The following is a 26,328-nucleotide window of genomic DNA, read 5'->3' as shown; positions in this document are numbered from 1 at the left end:
CTAATCTCTGGAGAAGAGAATAAACTAAAAGTTGTCACCATGCTCAGACAGACTCTTAGTCTATTCTTCTGAGGGCAGCTCTGAGAGACTACCTGGGAGTCTTTATCTGCAAAACAAGACAACTTTTGTTCACAGTGCAGGTGCAGCCCTCACCTTTCTGTAACTTGTCCACAAACTATTGTTAGCTCTTGGTCCCATTCAGTTCTGAAAATAATTTACTACCTCTCAAAATTGCCTACATTTCCCCATCTTATTCTTTCCTATAAAGTGGGTTCTATTTAAGTTTCAACCATCTCGCCTTTCTTTTAGTCTCATATTTTTTATGGCTCCCACTGTATGCACGTTAATATATTTGTATACCTTTTCTCCTGTTAATCTGTCCATTGTCAGTTCATTTCAGCAGACTGGATCCCGCAGAGGAGAAGGGAAAATTATATTTTCCCCTACAGTAAGTACTATTGAACTTATCAGTGGTGCAAATAAAGAAACTGAGGCACAGAGAGGATAAGGTAATTTACCAAGTAGTACATCAGCTAGTTAGTGGCAGAGCTGGGATTTGAACCCAGATAGTCTGGCTTTAAAGGTCACAATTATAACTTTATATTATTCCCTCTCAAGTCCATTCTAAGATACTGTTGTTAAATATATCTTGTATTTGGTCACAATCAAAATTATTTAATTATACACTAGATTGTGTGTAAAGACAAGGTCATATATTTTCAAAGTTAAATTCTAGCAATTCAAATTTTTGAACATTTTAATATATGTTTTGTATGCATTATTTAAACTGGAATGGACATATGAGCATGCGTTTGTTTAGTGATACCATCGAGATCAAACAAAAGTTTAGGCATGCACACACATACACACACACACACACGCACACACACACACAGTCAAGATACACTTAGAAAAATATCAGCAGATTTTTTATTGTCCCAATGACTAGGGGCTGCTACTGGCATTTAGATTAGGTTGGTGAGCTTCAAGGATGCTAAACATTCTGCTCTTGCAACAGTCTGACTTGAGAAAGAATTGTCTTGACAAAATGCCAGCAGTGCCACACTGAGAAAGATTGAATTGTTACATACTACCCTTTAAATTAGAGTTTACACTTTCCAAAGTGAGCTGGCCCATTTTGTGAGAAAGCTGGCACAAAATAACTTATTATAAGATACACTGACATTAAGATATATATAATATGCAACAATAAAGACTATTTAAAAAGGCTGTTAAATTCACTTAGTAGAAATATTAAAGCATTCCAATATACTCTGACTTAGAAAGTAGCTGGAGTCACCTGGCTCATTGAGTTTATTTACTATACATTCTAAGATAATATTTCTGAAGTTATAATTTCCATCATGGCTTGACTTTAATTCAAATTAAAATAGCCATTATAATACCTTTCATTTTCTAAGAATGTATACCTGGGCTTATTGAAAGTCAGAGTGAACTGTCATAAATGCTGAATTACTTTAGTTTGCGGAATCAGTTTTTTTAGCATTGAAAAATAAGCAACGATGTGTGGCATGATTTGCTAGGAAAATCAGACTTTTCAGCCAAATATTTAGAGTTAAAGGCCAAATTTAGTATTTTAAAAAAGAAAGTTGCTTAATTTCTGAAGCCTTTAATTTCTTGCTTCTGAAAATAGGAATACTATCACTCCCCACTCTACTAGCCAATTGAGCTGGGTGAGGGTCGAATTTCAAATTCCTTGTGAAAATAGTTTATGAACTATAACACAGCAGTAACACTTCCCCCATCTCCAACAGTGTCATAACCAAGCAGTAGATTCTTTACTTCTAGTGATAGTAGAGGGGAAAGAGGAGAACTCTTACTGTTTTTTGTTATTTCTCCTTAGTCATGACTCCTGAATATCTTTGGCAAAATTAAGGGGAAAAAAATAACATCATCTACTTATTAGCCAAGTAACCAAGTGAGAAAAGTTAATGTGCTTTGTCATGCTTTATGGTTGTACTTAATGAGCTACATCAGACAATAACGGTGCTAAAGGAACGACCTCCTGTTATTGGGGCATGTGAAGGACTCTTCCAAGATCCCTCAAAGGGACAGACATTCACACTGCTCACTAGGCCTTTGGGCTCTCTCAGTACGTTAGTGTTACTCAGATTTGGAACTCACACAGTGGCTGCCAGAGAGTTTGGGAATATAGTAGGTCCTCAAATATATGCATACATCAATTGATTAATTAAAAAGCCCAATAACCTTACTTTCAGTCAATGTAAGAAAAAATTTCAAATCTTGAAATTAATGTGAATATATTTCAGGTTCCAACCCCTCAAACATCTTTCCAGTTTTATTCAAATATTTCAAAAAATCCTTTCTCTATATCAATTCCAATATTACCTTTATGCACTTGTAATATACTCTCTTTTGCTCCTCTATCTCAGAGAGCCCACATACATGTAGTTTGGTTATCTTTTGCAACACTGTAATTAATCTCTTTCAACACGGCTACATTTCTCACAAGTTAATATCTTTCTCACACAGAACGGCCCACATGTTGGGCTACTTTTGAGTTTTCAACTCCAATGAAGTGCCAAATCATATGTATTTTACCTCTTTAGCGTCATTCTCTGTATCTTCCCTTCCACATCTGTTATTCTAGCTTAGACTCTAATTACTTATATTTTACTCTGTTATAATATTAATAATTGCTCAGTTTTTCAAACTAACATTCAGCAAATAGTTATTTGGAACTTACCCCAAACATGTGCTAAGTACTAGGATTCCAACACATCGTCTTTGCTTTCATGGAGAGTGTAACAGAAACAGAAAACACAGGCAAAGGCCCAAATTCTATCCATTTCAGGATCCACTGTAAAAGGAATCTTCATTTAAACAAAGTATGGGCCACACCTCCCCTTTGTTACGAGGAGAAAGGACAAGCATCCTCACATCCAGTACTTGTTATGCTCTGTCTTCACCTCTTCCTGTTTTGTTTTTCTCACTGTGCCTTACATGTAGCAGGAATTCAATAAACCTGAATGAATGCTTCAAGCCTCATCAGGCTTTTCAAATTTGTAATCTTAATAACCCTTCGCATAAAATCACAGCACATCACAGCAATAGGGGTTTTAGAATCTATCCCAAGTCCATCACTTTACAGACTCTGAGAAGTGATTTGCTCTTCTGTGACAGAACTGGAAGACAAACTGGGCCCTGGCTTTCTACTCCAGAACTCATCCCACTTCACCATGTGCCTCCAACGACAGGGGTAAGAGGTGAGGCAGTTATTCTATTTAAACATGTGTGACATTCAGTGTCCTGATATATTACAGGTGCATACATCAATTGATTAATTATATTGCATTATATTACATATATTACAGGTGGTAAAGAAGATGCAGAGACTCCCATAGCTACAAGCCTTTGGGGCTAGTGCCTATTCTCTGGTATAGAAAAACCACTTCAAAGGGAGAGAAATAAGAATGACAGTCAAACAACTATTATTTTAGTTAACATACATAAAAACATTAACTACTATTATTACTAGGGTATTTCTTTTTTGGAAGACTCCTCACGCACACGTGCGCGCGCGTGCACACACACACACACACACACATACACACACACACACAACTTTCTCCACAGGCCGGAAAGATTGGTCTTCAGTGTCTCTTCCATTGTAGTGATCTACAGCATACAAAACAGGTTTCCTAACACATCTAGGGCATTAGGGAGCTAGATACAGTCTCATAGTTTTTCCTTATTCTTTTATAAGTCATGTGGCCCTTCAGGTCCTTTCTAAAACATATTTATGTAAGTGAGAAAAGGAAGCTGAGGGAAAAACTAATTCTCATTTTGGACACTTCCCCTACCAGTAAATACAACATATCTATAGTAAATGGTGAGTAAATGTAAATAAAATTACATTTCAGAGTAAAACCCACATTTGAGCCATCCTTCAAATTTTATCCTAAAATCTGGAGTGCAATTCTGGAAGGATAACTGTCCTGAGGGGAAGGGGAGAAGAAGACTGGGGTCCAAGAATATCACAGGCGATGTTATCCCTGAGGCTGCGGAACTGGTGCCATGAAGGGGAGCAATACGGATTTAGTTTCCCTTCACTTCGTCCTTCCTTCCCATCACTGAAAGTCTAACAATACAGACACCATCTATAGACTAGATGCAGACTAGGACTGAGATGAAAAGTGGACCACCGGTAAGAGCACAAGCCACGGCAGAAGATATGCAAGATGAAAAAAGACAGAAAAAGAAGACTAGAAAATTTGCAAGCAAGAAACATCAGGGAGAAAGGCCTGTTAAGGCTAAGCACAGGTAGAAAATATGTAAAGCCAATGAAATGAAACTAAAGACACTGGGCCTCTACTGAGCCATGTGAAAGAACACTTTGATTCTTAATTTTGTTGGATCATGTCTGGCTCTGCCAAAAATAGGTAAATCTTAATAGCATTAAATAGCACATCTTAGTGATAAAATGTAAACAGAGTATCAGAAAAAAGGGTTAGGCTTACATTTTCTCCATTAAGGCCAGCCAGACCTGGATCTCCTTTTTCTCCTTGTTCACCCTAAAAAGAAACAATTTATACAATGAAAAATCTTATATCTGAAAACCTTTGCTAGCAAAAGATAAAGAGTTATGTTGTTTGGGTATTTATAACAATATGATTACTTTGCTAAACCCTTGAAAGGCACGTTTATTAAAAAACAATTCTGAGCTGTAAAACCAAAGAGAAGATTAAAAGTTCAAAGAAAAGCTGCAGCTGGGTGCAGGGGCTCACACTTGTAATCACAGCACTTTGGGAGGCCGAGGCCGGTGGATCAATTGAGGTCAGGATTTCGAGACCAGCCTGACCAACATGGTGAAACCCATCTCTACTAAAAATACCAAAAAATTAGCTAGGCATGGTGGCCTAGTAGTCCCAGCTACTCGGGAGGCTGAGACAGAAGAATTGCTTGAACCTGGGAGGCGGAGGTTGCAGTGAGCCAAGATCATGCCATTGCACTCCAGCCTGGACAACAGAGCAAGACTCCATCTCAAAAAAGAAAAAAAAAGCGCTGCATATAAATGATTAAACCATAAAAATGGAACAAGAATATTTCTTTTCTTCTATAAGCAACAGAGAACTTTCTGGAAGGTGATTTGGATTGACAATATATACCAAAGATCTCAAATCCATTCATTTCATTTGGGCCAGTGATTTCACTTCTAAGAATGTATACTAATGAAATAATCAGAGATAAAATAATCAGAAATGAAAAATTCAGAGATGAAAAATTTTAGGCACTAATATGTAGAGTGTAATGCTATTTATAGTAGTAAAAAAAGAGAAGCATCCTAACTGTCCAATAATAGGAAATTGGCTAATGATATAGACAATGAATGGATTATGATGTAGCCATTAAAATCACATTTGTGAATTTTATTTTATACTAGAGAAAAAATGCTCATGATATAAAAAGCAAGATAAAATTAATACATAGACAAGCCCAATGGTAAATGTCAGCCAATATATATTTTTATGAAAGTTACAAATGTTCAAAATGGTCGCTAATACCACTGCGGATGATACATACCCATAGTGACACATAATTTTGTTTTCTTGCCATCTGAAAAGTGTATACTTTTATTGGCCCACCCTGCATATAGTATAATTCAATATTTGAAAATGCCTCTCTACATATCCAGCTGTCTATCTACCTACCTGCACTTAGAAACAACACTGTGAGAAAACAAACCGAAGTAGTAAAAGTGGTTAATCTAGGCATTGTGATCACAGATGATTTTTTTCCTTCACTTTACTCCTGTTTTTAAATTTTTTTTCTAGCGCTAAACACGTATTAGCTGTACAATCAGTAAGGTGTTTAAAAATAAAAGAATATGTATAGAAAGTACTCAACCAAGTGTATCCCTCTGTGTGTGTCTGTTTGTGTGTCTGTGAAGTTAGTGGTAGTAATCTTTGCTTTATTCTCATCTTTATATTTTCTGTTTTTCTTCCTTCATTTTTCCTACAGTGAACATTATCATTTTTATTTGCAAAAAAGTAAAGAAAAGCAAGCACCTGATATTAATAGATAATACATTACAGAAATACATTTGCCCACTTTCAGTTGTCTAAGGATATGTATTATTACTGTATGGAAAGCATAGGAAATGAAGTGAAAAATAACTTAATCACTGGGACATAAGAAATGCATACAATATACAAAACAAACCAAACTGCATACAAATATAACCAGTAAAAATAGGTTTAAGTTAAAATAAAGCAGAGGATTTTAAGCTAAAAATGGAAGGGTACGGAATTACTCTATAGAATTGTGCTGTCCAACACAGTAGCCATTAGCCACATGTGGCTACTAAAATTAAAAGTAAATTAAATTAAATGTAAAATTCAGTTCCTCAGTGGCCCTAGCTACATTTCAAGTGCTCATCCATGCCTACTATATTGGACTCTGCAGATCAGAACATTTCCAACATCATGGTGAATTCCATCCATTGGACATTGCTGTTGTAGAGGATGTCAAATATGACAGGAAACAAAATAAGAATTTAGAGGCTCACAAATACACAGAAGAAAATATCTTTTGAATAAGGGGATCAGAAACAATAAAGTGTTTAAATACTAACACTAAATGTGTTCAGGATAAGTTATTAGAATCAATAGAAATTTTTGACACAGAAGACACATATAATTCCACGGATATCAACATTAAGTTCCAGAATGTAACTAAAAATGGATATAGTCTTTATGCAAAACTAATGATTCTCATAGATGGAAAGAATAAGCAACTCTACATATTAAAGAGATGTGTGCCTACAAGGAAATCTGCAAGCTTGACAGTATAATAAAAGCTAAATAAAAATAATATAGAGAACAGAGTTAATATTCTGATGAAGTTTTTTCTGCATAGCAAGAGAATAACAGACATGGCAGAAGACTAAAGAAGAAACATACTGTTTAAAATTGATTCCTAGCAAAAATCTGCAATGGATTTTAAAAAGCATACTTTTTAACATATAAAAAATAGGTCACTGTAATCAAATAAGGTTCATTAAAAATTTATTTGATTTATTATTGTTATTTTTATAAAATGCTCCATCCAATATTTACTATGTGCTCAAACCAGGGATATCCAACAATACAGTGTATCTGAATTTCCATAAAGTAGGAGTCGATGTCTCTTAAAACGTCCTTTACGTTAGAGAATAGAATATAAGTAAAGAATAAAAATATAGGCTGGATAATATTACTGTTGGTATGTAACTGGCAGAAGAATGGTGTTCAATGAATATCTATCTCCTATACATTTATCTATTGACCTATCAACTATGCATCCATCCATCTATCATCTCTCAAGGTCCCTTAATCTCAGTACTGCTGACAACTCTTTGTTGTGGGGGCTGTCCTGTACACTGTAGGATGGTTAGCATCATCCTTGCTCTCTGCTCACTAAAGGCCAGTAGCCAGCCTCTCCCCTAGTCCTGGCAAATGAAAAATGTCTACAGACATAGCCAAATGTTCCTAGAGGGCAAAATTCTCTGATTGAGAACCACTGATATGTATCATGAATATATATGTAACATATTTATGATATGAAATAATACAACAGATCAAAGCAATAGGCTATAATAAACAACTTGAAATGTATTAAGAACAAATGTGCAATCCTGTATTTAATTCTGGATGGATTAGAAAACCAACTTAAAAATAAAAATATTAAGGGACCAGAATAAAATATAGGTGAACTTAGATAAGAGCTCATGGTGAGTAAGGCATCTCTAAGCATGAAACCAAAAAAAGAAATTCATAAGAGAAAAAATATATATCTGACAAAATATTAATTATGAACCTGCAAGGCAAAAATACTATAAACTGAATTAAAAGACAAATAACAAATTGGGGAAAAAGATCATGTAGTGGCTTAATAGTTAACATCAATATACAAAGATATTGTATGTTGTATTGCAATATAGTCATAAGAAAAATAATAATAGTCCAATTGGTAGTTGAGCAAAGAACACATCAGGCAATTTACCACAAGAAATGCTAGATGGCAATTAATAACATTTTAATTAATATTAATTAATCAGACTATATACTGGGACTAAAAGCGCTCTAAAGCTTCCCCATATACAATTCTATCATTCTTGAAAGAAAAGCAATAGGAGTTCTATATCCAGAAGGAAATATGTATCGACATCTATGTATTCACAAGTGTTGCATATTTAATACATTCCAAACAATAGAAAATTGACAATAGTAACCAGCTGTTCCTTTTTCTCCACTGAGAAGAAGATAAGTAAAAACAAAACTGCAGCATTAAAGATTTAAGCTAGAATTAAAGAAAACTTATTTGACATCAGAGGTCGTAAGAGAGTAGAATGCATTTAGATTGTTTCTTGTGTTTGAATAAGTTGAAAAGCAGAAAAGATTTAAAAACAAAACCAACAGTACATCTCTGGTGATTTCTTTAAAAATAAAATAAATCATTCTAGTATAATAAAAACTTCAATGAAATCCTAACCAAAGGAAAAAGAATGCATGGGAATTAGATTACATTTGTGATTTTCCCAATAGCCATTCTATGATAAAACTAATTTCAAAAAGTACCAGAATTTAATGTTCTTCCAAACAAAACTGTAATGTCTTGTCATACAAAATATTATATTCAAGTTAAGTAGTGAACTTACTGGTTCAAATTAAGTAGTGAACTTGAATATAATATTCAAAAATATTATATATAAAATTTGAATTAGTCCATTATTATCCATAATGCAGGTAGTTATTAACATTACTAATCTTTCAATAGATAATAGCAATAATATAATAGCTTTTACTCTGTATATCTTACTACATGCCAGGCTCTGTGCTAAGCATCTTACATAATAAGGACTTTTAATTCTAGCAGTAACCACACAAAGTGGGTAATCTCATCCCCATTTAAAGATGATAAATCAGTAGCTCAGAGGATATAAATAACTTCCATATAATCAAAGAACTCCATCTATTCTTCTGTTATTTCCTCGATTGCTTTGACTGCATAGGGAATTTCATAAACTGGTTCAATTTCATCTTCTACCATATGCCCCTAGGCCTACTTCAGTTTTTAGCTGAAGCTGGTGGTAGAAAACTCCTGTGGGGATTTGGATGCTGTCAATATTTCACCTCAAGCTCAATCCTCCCCATTACTTTTCATTTTCTGCCTCCAGGATTTTTCTGAAGCCAGAGAGTTTGTTCAGCCCTGGCAAGTATCCTGGAAAAATGGGGATAGTTAACGCTTCTAGAAATAATTCTCCAGCAAAGGGTGACAGGCATTAGTGGATTAATGTGTCAGCTTTGTGTTCTACAGAGGGATAACTTCCAGGCACATTCCACAGGCTTTCTCAGAGGGTTTCCAGTAGGACTCAGCTGCAGTTGCCCACAATGATATGTAGCTCAAAACATGCACCCTTTAATTCACTTTCCCTTGTTTCCTGACTTATTTTCCCCATTCCCTCACTCCTGTATCTTAAGCTCCCTCTCAAACCAACTACCTGTCCTCAAGTCACTGTCTCGGACCTTGTTTCTGGGGAATGAAAGTGAAGACAATATCTATCAGCCCCCAATGCCTTCACTTGTGTCCATCCATGATCTGTCATTCCAAGTGCTCTGTTACCACCACTCTAAACACCCTTGCTCTACCAGCTTTCTGATGGAGCCAACTCCAATGAGTCAAACTGTCCACCTCTTGTTCCTAGAGAAAAAATATGCAATTGGGTAGACAGTATTATTATAAATTCATGATCACTAACCTAATTCTAGGTCTTTAAAGTGTGTCATTCCCCTCAAATCCTTGGTATTATGACTTCTGCTTTTACTCTCAAATAACCTTGCTTTCTACCAAGAAAAAAGAAGCCATCATACAAGCTTTTCCTTGATGCCATGAAATCTACAAATCCACTTATTTTAATACCATTCTTTATTCTTCTACATGGAAGAATTGTCCCTTACTGTTTAATGGTAATCCTTCAACCTGTGCTTTCAATTCCATCTTTTTCTGCTCCCTCGTGGAATTAATGATTAAAATTATGGCCCTCTTCTGAATCTTCAACCCCTTCCCCCTCACTTCTTTCTAACCACACTGAAACATGCTGTTGAATCTTCTGTTAAAACAAAATCTCGCACTTCTAACTCCTGACATTTCCAGCTTCACCTGGAAGGAAATCCTTCCTTTTTCAGATAAACTTCTTGAGCCAGGCTCCCGATACTCCTGTTTGCATTCATTACTCCCACTCACTCCCCAGTTCACTCCAGATTGACTTGTACGTTATTTGGTCCTCAAAAACTACTCATGCCAAGGTCTTGGGTGACCACCATCAGATACCTTTTAGTTTTTTTCTTCCTTAACCTATCAGAAGTATTTGATATCTTTATGACAAGCCCCCTCCTAGAAATACTTACTTGCTGAGATACTGTATTTCCTTCATTTTTATTCTACCTCTGTAGCTGCATTTACTCATTTTTGTTTTTGTTAGATCCTCTAAGTGTTACTGCTCCACAGGGATCTGTCCCAGCTTCTTATGTTTTCCCTTTCAACAAACTTTCCCTAGATGTTTTCTCTACTTTTACAGCTACAATGATCATCTATATGCTAATGAGTCTCATGTTCCTACTTCCAGAATAGATATCTTTTTGATTGTTTAGCTAACAGTTTTATTAAGGTATGATTTACTTGCCATAATACTGATACACTGCACACGTAGAGTGCAATAGTTTTAGTAAATTTATATAGGTCTGCAACCATCACCACAACCTAAGATTAAAATATTTCCATTACCTAAAAAAGTTTTCTTGTGCCCATTTGTAGTCAACTGCTTCTCACTCTTCCAGTCCCAGAAAACCACTGACATAATTTTGTCTCTATAGCTTTGCTTTTTTCTAGAAATTTCATATAAATAGAATTATACAATATGTAGCCTTTTTTGTCTGGCTTAATTGATTCAACATTATGCTGTTGAGTTTACCCATGTTGCATGGATATGTAGTATGTTTCTTTTTGAGTAGCATCTGTACAACTAAACTTGTTTTTATTTTTATTAAGCTTGAAATATTTTCAAACTTTCTTTTTGATTCCTTCTTGGACCTACAGGGTATTGAGAATCATATTCTTTAGTTTTGAAACATTTGAAGATGTAACAGAAAATTTTTTTTCTAATATTGATGTCTAATTTAATTCCATTGTGACCAAAAACATACTTTATATAACTAGAAATAACTAGAATCCTTAAAATGTATTGAGATTCATTTAGTAATGGAGAATATAGTCTATCCTGGTAAATGATTTATATGCACTTGGAAAAATGTGTATTTTATTATTGTTGGGTGGAGTGTTTTATGAATGTCAGTTCAGATGAGTGTATTGTAGGATTATTCAAGTCTACTATATTATTGAGAGAGGAGTACTGAAATCTTTAAATATAATTGTGTTAATTGTTTCTTTCTAATTTCTATTTATTTCTAATTGCTTATTATCTTTCATTTCTGTCCTTCTCAGCTTCATGCATTTTGAGGCTGTGTTAGGTACATACACAATAATAACTGCTACATCTTCCTGCTATATTGGCCGTTTTATCATTATATAAAATATCCTTTCCTGTCTCCAATAATGTCACTTGTCATAGAGTCTGTCTAATATTATTATACTCACTCCAAATTTCTTGTGGTTACTCTTTACATAGTACCTCTTTTTATATCCTTTAACTTTCAACCTATTTGTTTCTTGAATCTCATCCATACCTCTTGCAGATAATATATAGTTGGATCTTGCTTTGTAAAATCCAATCTGACATTCTTTGCCTTTTGATGTATTTATTCTGTTCACATTTAATGTAATTATTGATATGGCAAATATCCATGTGCAAAAAATTAACTTTGATACATAAATCACACCCTACACAAAACACAAAAATTAACTCAAATGAACAATAAACACAAATGTAAATTCCAAAGCTACAAAAATTATAGAACAAAACATGGAAAAACATTTTCTTACATTGGGTTGGGTAAAGGTTTCTATTTTGTTATTTAATTATTTCTACAAGTGTCATCATTTTTGCTCCCCTGTTCTTTCTCTCTCTCCTGCCTTCATTTTTGTTCAACAAATATTTTTACCAAGCTATTTTAGTGTTTTTCATAAATTTTTAGCTTTTTTGAAATTTTTTAAGTGATTCTACAATATGCATCTTTACTTTATCATAATCTATTCTGGTTAACATTGACTTAATTTCAGAAAACGATGGCAAATTTCAGTTTAGATGTATTTCCTCTCCATTGTCTTATATCATTGAGGTCATATATAATATATTCATATCCTATAAATCTAACAGTATAGTGTAATAGTTATTGCTTTAACATTACATATTTTTTAATTAGAAGAAAAATACAAATATAGTCACATATCTATGACTATAGAAACGCAAATATATGACATGACAAATACAATTATAGACATCTATCTAAATGTTTTAAATTTAAAAATTTGGTCGGGGCCCAGATGGCTGACTAGAAACAACGGCAATCAGAGGCTCCCATTGAAAAGAACCATAATAAACAAGTGAATCCTTCACCGGCAACCGAGGTATCCAGGTTCTATCATCAGAACTGACTAGGCGACTGGCATGATTCATAGAGAGGAAGGAAGAGCAGTGTGGTGCAGCAGCCCACGTGAGAGCCAGGGGAGCCCTCACTCCCCAGCCAAGGAGAGTGGTGAGTGAGCATGCTGCCCAGCCAGGGAAACCATGCTTTTTCCACAGAACTGTGCAAACCACGGATTGGAAAATCACACTCGCGAACTCACGCCACCAAAGTCTAAGGTCCTAACCCCGGAGCTGTGCAGATTCTCAACAGCCTCTCAGCTGGAATCTGCTTAAGCCTGCTGAGCTCCCAGGGGGAGAGGCAACCAGCCCCACAGCTGTGGCTTACTGTCTAAGCCGTTTGAGCTCCTTAGGGAAGGGGTAGGAGCCAGCACTGGGGCTCACAACTACCTAACACACTAAGCTCCTTGGGTCGGGGAAGGGTGGCATTCATCTCTATAGCTCCAGGCCGTGCTTTTGAAGGGAGACTGAATGGCTTGGTCCCAATAGGTATCCCCCAAAGCCCAACACATCAGCTGTGGCAGACTGCAGCCAGAGCGCCTCTTCAGGCCTGACCTTGATTCATCCTTCCTCACTGGGCAGGGCTTCCCTGCAGGAAGTCCAACAACTCCAGCCAGAGGCTCAGGGCAGAACCCGGATCTCCCTGGGCATAAGCTCCTGGGGTGGGGGTGGGTGGCCACAGTCTCTGTGGACCAGCAGACTTAATCTTTCCTCCTAGTAGTTCTGAGGAATCTGGGCAGCCCAGACAAGCAGGTTTCCCCCTAGCAAAGCACACCCCCTCCACCAAGGGACAAAGTGCTTCATTAAACAGGTCCTGTTCCCTGTGCCACCCAACTGGGTGAGACCCTTCTACAGGGGTTGTTAGACACACTATACAGGAACAATCCTACTGGCATCAGGTTGGTGCTCTTTGAGGTCAGAGATCCCAGAAGAAGGAGCAGACACCCATCTTTGCTGTTCTCCAGGTTCCTTGAGTGACATCTCCAGGCGTGGGAGCAAACCAGATGAATAGGGCCTGAAGTAAACCCCCAGCAAACCATAGCAGCCCTAAAGAAGAGATACCTGACCACTGAAAGAAAAACAAACAAACGGAAAGCAACAACAACAGCATCAACAACAACAACAAAAAGTCCCTAAAAAAATTCCATCCAAGGGTCAGCATCCTCAGAGATAAAAACTAGACAAACTCATGAAGATGAGAAAGAATCAATGAAAAAAATGCTGAAAACTCAAAAGGCCAGAGTGTCTCTTCTCCTCCAAATTATTGCAACATCTCTTCAACAAGGGTGCAGAACTGGATGGAGGATGAGATAGAAGAATTGACAGAAGTACGCTTCAGAAGATGGATAATAAAAAAGTATGCTGAGTTGAAGGAGCATGTTTTAGCCCAATGCAAACAAGCTAAAAACCTTGATAAAAGGTTTGAGGAGCTGATAACTAGAATAACCAGTTTAGAGAGGAACATAAATGACTTGATGGAGATGAAAAGCACAGCAATAGTACTTTATGAAGCATACATGAAGCATTACGCTTTGTGAAGTGGAAGAAAAGATTTCAGAGTTTGAAGACCACCTTGCTAACATAAGGCAAGCAGACAAGATTAGAAAAAAAGAATGAAATGGAATGAACAAAGCCTCCAAGAAATATGGGACTTTGTAAAAAGACCAAACCTACAATTGATTGGAGTACCTGAAAGAGATGAGGAGCATGGAAACAAGCTGGAAAACACACTTCAGAATACTATCCAGGAGAACTTCCTCAACCTAGCAAGACAGGCCAACATGCAAATTCAGGAAATACAGAGAATGCCACTAAGGTACCCCTCAAAAAGATCAACCCCAAGACACCTAATTATCAGATTCTCTAAGGTTGAAATTAAGGAAAAAAATGTTAAGGGCAGCCAGAGAGAAAGGCCAGATCACCTACACAGGGAAGTCCATCAGACTAACAGCAGATCTTTCAGCAGAAACTCTACAAACCAGAAGAGAATGGGGACCAATATTCAACATTTTTAAAGAAAAAGATTTTCAACCTAGAATTTCATATCCAGCCAGACTAAGTTTAATAAGTGAAGGAGAAATAAAATCCTTTACGGACAAGCAAATGCTGAGGGATTTTGTTACCACCAGGTCTGCCTTGCAAGAGCTCCTGAAAGAAGCACTGAATATGGAAAGGAAAATCTGGTACCAGCCACTGCAAAAACACACCAAAATATAAAGACCAATGACACTATGAAGAAATTGCATCAACTAGTGTGCAAAATAACTAGATAGCATCATGATGAGGGAATCAAATTCACACATAACAATACTAACGTTAAATGTAAATGAGATAAATGCCCCAATTAAAAGACACAGACTGGCAAATTGGATAAAGAGTCAAGACCCATTGGTGTGCTGTATTAAGGAGACCCATCTCACATGCAAAGATACACATAGGCTCAAAATAAAGTGATGGAGGAAAATTTACTAAGCAAATGGCAAGCAACAAAAAGCAAGAGTTGCAATCCTAGTCTCTGACAAAACAGACTTTAAAGAAACAATGATTAAAAAAAAAGACAAAGAAGGGCATTACATTAATGGCAAAGGGAACAGTTTAACAAGAAGAGCTAATTATTCTAAATATATATGCACCCAATACAGGAGCACCCAGATTCATAAAATGAGTTCTTAGAGACATACAAAAGAGACTTAGACTCCCACACAATAATTGTGGGAGACTTTAACACCACACTGTCAATATTAGACAGATAAATAAAAAGGGAAATTAACAAGGATATTCAGGACTAGAATTCAGCTCTGGATCAAGTGGACCTAATAGATGTCTATAGAACTCCCCACCCCAAATCAACAGAATATACATTCTTCTCAGTGCCACATGGCACTTATTCTAAAATCGACCAAATAATTGGAAGCAAAACACTCCTCAGCAAATGCAAAAGAACTGAAATTATAACAAACATTCTCTCAGGGCAAACAAATTAGAACTCAGGATTAAGAAACTCAAAACCACACAATTACATGGATATTGAACAACCTCCTCTGAATGACTTCTGGGTAAATAATGAATTTAAGGCAGAAATCAAGAGGTTCTTTGAAACCAATAAGAACAAAGAGACAACTTACCAGAATCTATGGGACATAGCTAAAACAGTGTTAAGAGGGAAATTTATATAACACTCAATGCCCATATCAGAAAGCTAGAAAGATCTCAAATTGACACCCAAGCACCCTAACATCACAATTAGAAGAGCTGGAGAGGCAAGAGCAAACTAATCCAAAAGCTAGTAGAAGACAAGAAATAACTAAGATCAGAGCAGAATTGAAGGAGATAGACTTAAATGTAAAATCCCAAACCATAAAATCCCTAGAAGAAAACCTAGGCAATACCATTTAGGACATAGGCATGGGCAAAGACTTCATGACGAAAACACCAAAAGCAATTGCAACAGAAACCAAAATTAACAAATGGGATCTAATTATACTAAAGAGCTCCTACACAGTCAAAGAAACTATCATCAGAGTGAACAGGCAACCTACAGATGGGAGAAAATTTTTTCAATCTACCCATGTGACAAAGGTCTAGTATCCAGAATTTACAATGAACTTAAACAAATTTACAAGGAAAAAGGCAAACAACCCCATCGAAAAGTGGGCAAAGGATATGAATGGACACTTCTGAAAAGAAGACATTTATGTGGCCAACAAACATATGAAAAAAGCTCAACATCACTGATCATTAGAGAAATGCAAATCAAAACCACAATGAGATACTATCTCATGCCAGTCAGAATTGCAATTATTAAAAAGTCAAGAAACATCAGATGCTGGTGAGGCTGTGGAGATATAGGAATGCTTTTACACTGTTGGTGGGAATGTAAATTAGTTCAGCCATTGCGGAAGACAGTGTGGGATTTCCTCAAGGATCTAGAACAAGAAATACCATTTGACCCAGCAATCCCATTACTGGGTATATACCCAAAGGAATATAAATCATTCTGCTATAAAGACACATGCACACGTATGTTTACTGCAGCACTATTTACAACAGCAAAGACTTGGAACCAACCCAAATGCCCATCAATGGTAGACTGAATAAAGAAAATGTGGTACATATACACCATGGAATACCATGCAGTCATACAAAAGAAGTGAGATCATGACCTTTGCAGGAACACGGATGAAGCTGGAAATCATCATTCTCAGCAAACTAACACAGGAACAGAAAACCAAACACTGCATGTTCTCACTCCTAAGTGGGAGCTGAACAATGAGAACAATGGACATAGGGAGGGGAACAACACACACCAGGGCCAGGGGCTGTTGGGGGATCGGGACTGAGGGGAGGAAAATTAAAGGAAGGGTCAGTAGGTGCAGCAAACCACCATGACACACGTATACCTATGTAACAAACTTGTACATTCTGTACTGTACATGTATCCTGGAACTAATTAAAAAATAAATTTTAAAATAAAAAAATACGTATATAGTATACTACTAACCTGCATATATAAATTAGTTAAACAAAGGAAGTTACACAACATAACTCTTCTTTTCCAAATAAGAAATTATTTTTCTAACCTAAAGATACTTGTAGTTTACCATCTTAACAGAGTTTACATTAGATACTAATTTAGTGCTTTGTTGTTGATGGCGCCGTAGAATCTTTACACTGACCCAATATATTTACAAATTCCAGTGCTCTTTATTTCTTCATTCCATCCCTTCCTCTGAATTCAAATTATTGTCTGTTATAATGAGACCCTGTTTCTAAAAAGGTTTTTAAATGTAATGAAAAAGTTTTTGTGTGTGAGACAGGGTGTCACTCTGTTGCTCAGGCTGGAGTGCAATGATACTATCACAGGTCACTGCAGCCTTGACCTCCTGGGCTCAACTGACCCTTCAGCTTCAGCTTCCCAAGCAGTTGGGACCACAGGCATGCACCATGACATCTAGCTATTTTAAAATAAAGATTGTAGAGAAAGGGTCTCACCTTGATGCCTAGGTTGGTCTTGAACTCCTGGGTTCAAGTGACCTTCTGCCTCGGTCTCCCAAAGTGTTGGGATTACAGGCATGAGTCACCATACCTGCACGTTTTAATTTTAGAAATTAAAAAAGAAGGCCGGCGCGGTGGCTAATGCCTGTAATCCCACCACTTTATGAGGTTGGGGTGGGCGGATCACAAGGTCAGGGGTTCGAGACCAGCCTGACCAACATGGTGAAACCCCCGTCTCTATTAAAAATAAAACAATTATCCGAGTGTGGTGGTGTGCACCAGCTACTCAGGAGGCTGAGGCAGGAGAATCACTTGAACTCACGAGGCGGAGGTTGCAGTGAGCCAAAATCATGAGTGAGACTCTGTCTCAAAAAAAAAAAAAAAGGGAAAAAAAAAGAAGATAAACATAAACTCTAATTAATGCTACGTATGCTAACATTTTAGAATTGAAACATACTCATGTCTGCTACTTTGAAGTACATAACAAAGAGATGGATAGATATATGGATGTGATAAAACAAACACAGGAAAATACTGTAGAATAGTGATGAATATATGAGTATTCACTGTACAATTCAATCTTTCTGTATATGCTTGAATATTTTCACAATAAAATGAGGGAACTAAGGTGTGAGAGGAGGTAGGAATGATGAATTACTGTCTAATGAATGAAATTTCTTTTTTCTTTTTTCTTTTTTTTTTTTTTTGAGAGGGAGTCTCGCTCTGTCGCCCAGACTAGAGTGCAGTGGCATGATCTCGGCTTACTGCAACCTCCACCTCCCGGTTCGTGCAATTCTCCTGCCTCAGCCTCCTGAGTTGCTGGGATTACAGGTATGCACCACCATGCTTGGTTAATGTTTTTAAAATTTTTATTAGAGATGGGGTTTCACCATCGATCAGGCTGGTCTCTAACACCTAATCTCAGGTGATCCGCCCACCTTGGCCTCCCAAAGTGCTAGAACTGCAGGCGTGAGACACCAAGCCTGGCTAAATGGATAAAGTTTCTATGTGAAATAATGAAAACATTCAAAAATAAATTGTGGGGGAAAGGGGAAAATAGATAAATTAATAAATAAAATAATTGTGATGGAAAAAATAAAATTACTGTCTGTTATAATATATTTGCATGTGGGACTTCTTTAGCAATTCTTATAGTTCATTTATGCTAGCAAAGAATTCATTTTATATTTTGTTACTTCAAAATGTCTTCATTTTTGCTTTCATCTTTGATAGTTTCATTGAATACAGAATTCATAGCTGACAATCTCTTTTTTATTTTTGCACTTTGAATATGTCATTCTAAAGCCTTTTTGTCTCCATTGTTTCTGAAATTGCTATATTCTTATTGTATTTTCATGTACATGGTGAATTGTTTTTCTGTTACTGCTTTGAAAATTTACTGTTTGTTTTGTCTTTTAGCAGTTTGGTTACGATGTATCTAAATGTGGTTCTCTTTGTGTTTATCCTACTTGGAGTTCTCTAAATTTTTATCTATAAATTAATAGTTGTCATCAAATTTGAGAAGTGTTTGGCTTTGCTTCTCTCTTATTTATTTCTCTCTTCCTTCCTCCTGGGATTCCCATTACATACATGTAGGTATGCTTGATGTTGTCTCACAGAATGTTGTGGCTCTGTGAGACAAACAGAGCTCTGTGGCAAAATGAATGTTGTTCATTTTTCATTATTATTTTTCTTTCTTGTCTTTGTTTAGATCATTTTAATTTATCCGTATTTAAGTTCACTGATTTTTCCTTCTGCCATCTCAAATCTGCTGTGAGTCTAGCTAGTAAATTTTTCATTTGAGTTACTGTACTCTGAAACTCTAGTATTTCCATTTGGTTCTTTTTATGATGTCTAGTTCTCTATTGAGATTCTCTGTTTGTTGAGTAATTGCCATCTTATTTTCACTTAATTATTTGAACAGAGTTTTCTCTAATTCCTTGAACATATTTATAATATTTCTGTAATGTCTTTGCTAAATTCAGTATCTGAGACCCTGACCCTCTCAGAGTCAGCTTTTGCTGGGATTACAGGCGTGAGCCACCATGCCGGGCCTATTTTTCTCCTTATTTTTATTTTTAAATTGGCTTCCTTAGGATCACCCCTGGGTCCAAATAACCTAATCATTGTCCAGTTGTTTGAACAGAAGCTGTGATAGCACCTCAAGCCCATAAGGCTTCCATCCACTTCTGATCAATCTGTGGGTGGGTTGGAGAAGGCATTCAATGTTGCAGTCCTTTCTCAAGGCTTCTTTGGCTTTTTCTTTTTGCTGGGCTTATTTGACAACCCCCACATATGCATTAAGTTTCCCAGTCTTCCTTCTCCTTTTTCTACTCTGTTAGACTCTCTTTTGGTTCTCTCTCTCTCTCTCTCTCTTTATATATATATATATACACACACACACACACACACACACACACAAACATACATATATATGTACATATATACACACACACAAGTCTTTTTGAGAGAGCAATTATATATAGTCTAACAAGGTAGAAGAATAGGAATAAAGCTAGATTTCACTGAATGTACTGTTTTACAGACTCTAAAGGTTTTAAATAAGCTTATGTTATAATTTTCTTTTTTTTTGAGACGGAGTCTCGCTCTGTCGCCCGGGCTGGAGTGCAGTGGCCGGATCTCAGCTCACTGCAAGCTCCGCCTCCCGGGTTTATGCCATTCTCCTGCCTCAGCCTCCCGAGTAGCTGGGACTACAGGCGCCCGCCACCTCGCCCGGCTAGTTTTTTTTTGTATTGTTTAGTAGAGACGGGGTTTCACCGTGTTAGCCAGGATGGTCTCGATCTCCTAACCTCGTGATCCGCCCGCCTCGGCCTCCCAAAGTGCTGGGATTGCAGGCTTGAACCACCGCGCCCGGCCTATGTTATAATTTTTAAAGGTTTTAAATAAGCTTATATTACAGTTTTTCAGTAATGTAAATCATTAAAGTATATTGGTTTGATTAATTATTAAGAATCAGTAAGCTAAGGAATACTATTTTAGACAAAACTCCTTTGCCTAAACGTTTTAAATTTAAAAATTAAAAAAAAAAAAACATATATAGTGTACTACTAACCTGCCTATATAAATTAAACAAAGGAAGTTACAAAACATAACTTTTTTTTCCAAATAAGAAATTCTTTCCTAACTTAAATATACCTGTAGCTTACCATCTTAACACTAGATACTAATTTAGTGCTTTGTTGTTCATGATGAGTGGTAATGATTAATTATGTCTCTGGCAGTCAAATATAAGGCTAAGAAAAATAAGAGCTTTTCAAAACTGCCAAGCCAAAGCATAAGGCTGTAATTATGATCTAGTGACCTGAGTCTAGTGCTTGTAAACAGGAGGTCCGATTCTAATCACATGTCTGCTTCTATAGCTGTCTGAATATACATGTCTTTTTCTATTATTATCCTTTGAGATTTTTAATTGATAGAAGCAAATAACTCCTAAAGCCACCTGAATAGTATTGTTTCAACACTGAGATAAAGAAGAATGTATAGGTAAGGTACTGTATTATAAATTATATTCACCTAGATTCTTTTAAAATGATGACCTCATCAGGCCACAAAGATGAATCGAGATAAAGTTTGAAACAAATTTGTGTTCAGAGTCCAGTGCCCCTGCTTTTTGAATAGCTGATCTCAAAAAGACTGTCTTGATAAAAACCTACTTGCTATGCCACAAATTGTTCGTAATTCTTTCAACTAAATGAATTAGGGCCAAGATTACTCACCTAATTGCATTTGTGACATACACCTATTTAAGTTCTTTCTCCAAGGAGAGAACAGACTTAATCTAACAAAATAACTTCTACAAAATCAGCTTATGTCAATTCCCTTTAGTAACTACAAATGTAGATATCAATAGATTGTACATTTAATTTGGTTCATATGTTGTATATAAGAATCAGGCCGGGCGCGGTGGCTCAAGCCTGTAATCCCAGCACTTTGGGAGGCCGAGACGGGCGGATCACGAGGTCAGGAGATCGAGACCATCCTGGCGAACACGGTGAAACCCCGTCTCTACTAAAAATACAAAAAACTAGCCGGGCGAGGTGGCGGGCGCCTGTAGTCCCAGCTACTCGGGAGGCTGAGGCAGGAGAATGGCGTAAACCTGGGAGACGGAGCTTGCAGTGAGCTGAGATCCGGCCACTGCACTCCAGTCCGGGCGACAGAGCGAGACTCCGCCTCAAAAAAAAAAAAAAAAAAAGAATCAAATCTTCTTTCAAGAAACACTTTTATTGACGTTTCACAAACCAGTTCCAAGATCTAGTTGACAGTCCACTACTTCAAAAATTTTTAATGCAAAATTATCTGTATAATTAAAGAATTTAGATGGTTGTTGGAATTCCAGATAGAAAGATATAGTCTTTGCTTTGATTTTCTAACTTACCCAGAGCATACTTTTGGTTAAAAAAAAATCAAACAGTTTTACTTAAATCAAACCATCTGTCATCAAGTTATCCTTGTTTTGGCTCCCTAGTTAACTTAGCTAATTGCTGTGGCAGGAAAGCTACCCAACTGACATCTGCATGACAGTCAAAAATTCAAGACTCTTTTAGAAAGCTAGGCTTTTGGGAAATATACTATTAGATAGTGATCACTCACATTGGCTAATATACTCTCAGAATTTCCAGGCTTCTTAGAAACTTATGTTGTGGTACAGGGATAAAGGAGACATTCATAGAACTGTTGCCATAACTTATATAAATGCCAACACCTGGCAGTGAACTAATGTATCCATAGAAATGGTCCCAATGGAACATGTTGGGAAGGTGGCATGCCACAACTCACCCTTCCACCTTGTTTAACTTGTGGCTACTACATTTCAAATGACAAATAATGGGGCAAGTTATTTTCAGATTAGTTGATCTTAAGAGGAAGAAAGTGTGTGTGTGTGTGAGAGAGAACATTTGATTTTCAAAGGAAGGGAGTCCACGAAGGAATAAAAAGTCCTGGGTAGAGAGATAAAACAAGAAGGTGCCTCTTTGGTAAAGCCAGGCCTAAGGTGATGTCTGAGGAGGTGGGGACACCGTGGGCAGGGTCAGATATGATAACATAGGCTCATTTCTGAAAATCATTAGGCTGGTCTGCCTCTTCTCAGATGCAAACGGACAGAGGCACACAGCAGATCTCCCACAAATGTCTCCTGAATAAAATATCATCAGGAATTATTTTGGGTAAAATACAGTGACAGCATTTTAAATAATGGTCTCAATAGACTGATTTAGAACTGGTGCCACATCCAGAATGAATTCTTGAAACTGCCAAATCTTCTGTGTACTCATGTGACAATTTCCAAATTATAGCAATGTCTGCAATAATATTTCAGGCCATTTCCAAAATCCTCCATTTCATTTCATTTTGCTGATGAGGAAGGAAGATGAAATTTTATACTCATCTGAGAGAGACAATTTAGTCTGTCACAGCTGTTGCCTGGGAATTCAGTGAGAATGACAGATCTAGAAAGAAATTCTCCACAAGCGTCATAGGCAAACCTCCACTAGATCCAATGACTCACTACTCTCATTGCTGTCTTTAACTCATTCCTTGTTTGACCAGGATACATGGATTAGAGCATTTTCTTCTTTATTTGCTTGGGTATTAATACTTCTATAAACTTTCTAAAAAATTCTCAATTAGAGTAAACAAGATGAAAAGAGCTAGGAATTGAAGATCATTAAAATCACAACTTTTTGGAGCTTCGGATTCCTTATTGATAAACTTGACTTAATAATATCATTGTACTCTATCTCCACATTATGCTGAGTTGCTGCCTGAGATGTTTACAAACTATCCATATATGTCATTTACTTTTGTAAAGAGGAAAATTTATAGTGCTAAATATCCACATAATAAAGCTAGAAAAATCTCAAATTAACAATCAAACATCACACCTAGAGGAACTTGAAAAACAAGAGCAATCCAACCCCAAAGCTAGCAGAAGACAAGAAATAACCAAAATAAGAGATGAACTAAAGGAAACTGAGATGCAAAAGAAAAATACAAAAGATCAACAAAACCAAAAGCTGGCTTTTTCAAAGAATAAATGAGATTGATAGACCACTAGCTAGACTAATAAAAAAGTGAGAAGATCCAAATAAACATAATCAGAAATGACAAAAGGGACATAACCACTGACTCAACAGAAATACAAAAATCCCTCAGAGACTACTATAAACACCTCTAGGCACACAAACCAGAAAATCTAGAAGAAATAGATAAACTCCTAGAAACATACAACCTCCCAAAATTGAACCAGAAAGAAATCGAAACCCCGAACAGACCAATAATCAGTTCTGAAATGGAGTCAGTAATGAAAAGCTTACCAACTAGTAAAAGCCCTGGGCCAGGTAGATCCACAGCCAAATTCTACTAGACAAATAAAGAAGAGTTGGTACTAATCCTACTGAAGCTACTTCAAAAAACTAAGGTGGAGGAACCCATCCCTAACTCATCCTAAGAGGCCAGCATCATCCTGATACCAAAACCTGGCATAGACACAATTAAAGAAAATTTCAGGTCAATATCCTTGAAGAACATAGATGCAAAAATTCTCAACAAAATATTAGCAAACCAAATCCAACAGCACATCAAAAAGTTAATCATCCATGATCAAGTAGGCTTTATTCCTGGGAAGCAAGGTTGGTTCAACCTATGCAAATCAATAAACGTGATTCATCACATAAACAGGACTAAGCACAAAAACCACATAATCATCTTAATTGAAGAAAAGATTTATAATAAAATTAAACTTCCCTTCATTTAAGGAATATACCTCAAAATAATGAGTCATCTATGACAACACCCCACAGCCAATGTTATACAGAATGGGCAAAAGCTGGAAGCATTTTCCTTGAGAACCAGAACAAGACAAGGATGCCCTCTCTCATCACTCCCATTCAACACAGTATTGGAAGTCCTAGCCAGAGCAATCAGGCAAGAGAAAGAAACAAAATACATCCAAATAGAAATAGAAGAAGTCAAACTATCTCTCATCACAGAAGATACGATTTTATACCTAGAAAACCCCATAATCTCTGCCCAAATACTCCAAGATCTGAGCAACAACTTCAGCAGAGTTTCAGGATTCAAAATCAACATACAAAAATCAGTAGCATTCCCATACATCAACAATGTCCAAGCTGAGAGCCAAATCAAGAACGCTATCCCATTCAGAGTGGCAACAAAAAGAATAAAATACCTGGGAATAGGGCCAACCAGGGAAGTGAAAGATCTCTACAATGAGAATTACCAAACACTACTGAAAGAAATTAGAGATGACACAGACAAATGGAAAAACATTCCATGCTCATGAACAGGAAAAATCAATATTGTTAATATAGCCATGTTGCCCAAAGCAATTTACAGATTCAATACTATTTCTATCAACATTTTTTTCTTTTAAAAATTTTACTTTAAGTTCTTGTATACAACTGCAAAATGAAACTACTAACAACATTTTTCACAGAATTATTAAAAAAAAAAAACTAAAATTCATATGGAACCCAAAAAGAGCCTAGGTAGCCAAAGCAATCCTAGGCGAAAAGAACAAAGTTGGAGGCATCACACTTCCTGACTTCAAACTATACTACAAGTTCAGCATGGCACTGGTACAAAACAAGCACGTAGACCAATGGAACAGGTTAGAGAACCCGGAAATAAAGATGCATACCTACAACCATCTGATTTTCGACAAGGCTGATGGAAACAAGCAATGGGGAAAGGATTCACTCAATCAATGATGCTGGCATAACTGGCTAGCCATATGCAGATTGAAACTGGACCCTTTCCTTTCACCATATATAAAAATAAACTCAATATGAATTAAAGATTTAAATGTAAAACTTAAAACTATAAAAACCCTGGAAGATAACCTAGAAAATACCATTCGGGACATCAGCCCTGGCAAAGATTTCATGATGAAGATGACAAAAGCAATTGTAACAAAAACAGAAATTGACAAACATGATCTAACTAAACTAAACAGCCTCTGCACAGCAAAAAACAAACAAACAAAAAACTATCCACAGAGTCAACAGACAACATAGAGAATGGGAGAAAATGTTTGTAAACTATGCATCTGACAAAGTCTAAGATCCAGAATCTATAAGAAAGTTAAACAAATGGACAAGTAAATACCAAATAACCCCATTAAAAAATGGGCAAAAGGCGTGAAGAGGACACTTCTTAAAAGAATACATATATGAGGCCACCAAGCATATGAAAAAATACTCAACACCACTCACCATCAGAGAGATGTAAATCAAAACCATAATGAGGAACCATCACACACCAATCAGGATGGCTATTATTAAAATGTCAAAAAATAACAATGTTGGCAAGGTCGCAGATAAAAGGAAATGCTTACACACTGCTGGCAGGAATGTAAACTATTTCAGCCACTGTGAAAAGCAGTTTGGAGATTTCTCAAATAACTTAACACAAACTACCATTAGACCCAGCAATCTCATTACTGGGTATATACTTAAAAGAATATAAATTATTCTGTCATAAAGACACATGCATGCATATATTCATCACAGTACTATTCACAATAGCAAAGACATGGAATCAACCTAACTGCCCATCCAAGTGGACTGGATAAAGAATATTAGGTACATACACACTGTGCAATACTACACAGTTATAAAAAAGAATGAGATCATGTCCTTTGCAGCAACATGGATGGAGCTAGAGTCCATTAT

At 36.5% G+C, this 26,328-nt stretch overlaps 1 protein-coding gene across 1 annotated transcript in view; it reads right to left on the bottom strand.

The window, feature by feature from the left end:
* Nucleotides 1–26,328, bottom strand: part of COL19A1 (collagen type XIX alpha 1 chain) — a 330,132-nt gene that overhangs the window by 178,076 nt on the left and 125,728 nt on the right. The window contains exon 12 of the mRNA XM_033217563.1: nucleotides 4,503–4,556. Within this exon, the coding sequence (XP_033073454.1) occupies nucleotides 4,503–4,556 (54 nt within the window). The remainder of the gene's footprint in view (nucleotides 1–4,502; nucleotides 4,557–26,328) is intronic.

Source organism: Trachypithecus francoisi, unplaced genomic scaffold (genome assembly GCF_009764315.1).
Source record: "Trachypithecus francoisi isolate TF-2019V2 unplaced genomic scaffold, Tfra_2.0 Lachesis_group10, whole genome shotgun sequence".
Classification (NCBI taxonomy): domain Eukaryota; kingdom Metazoa; phylum Chordata; class Mammalia; order Primates; family Cercopithecidae; genus Trachypithecus; species Trachypithecus francoisi.
This window is presented reverse-complemented; position numbering and strand designations above follow the sequence as displayed.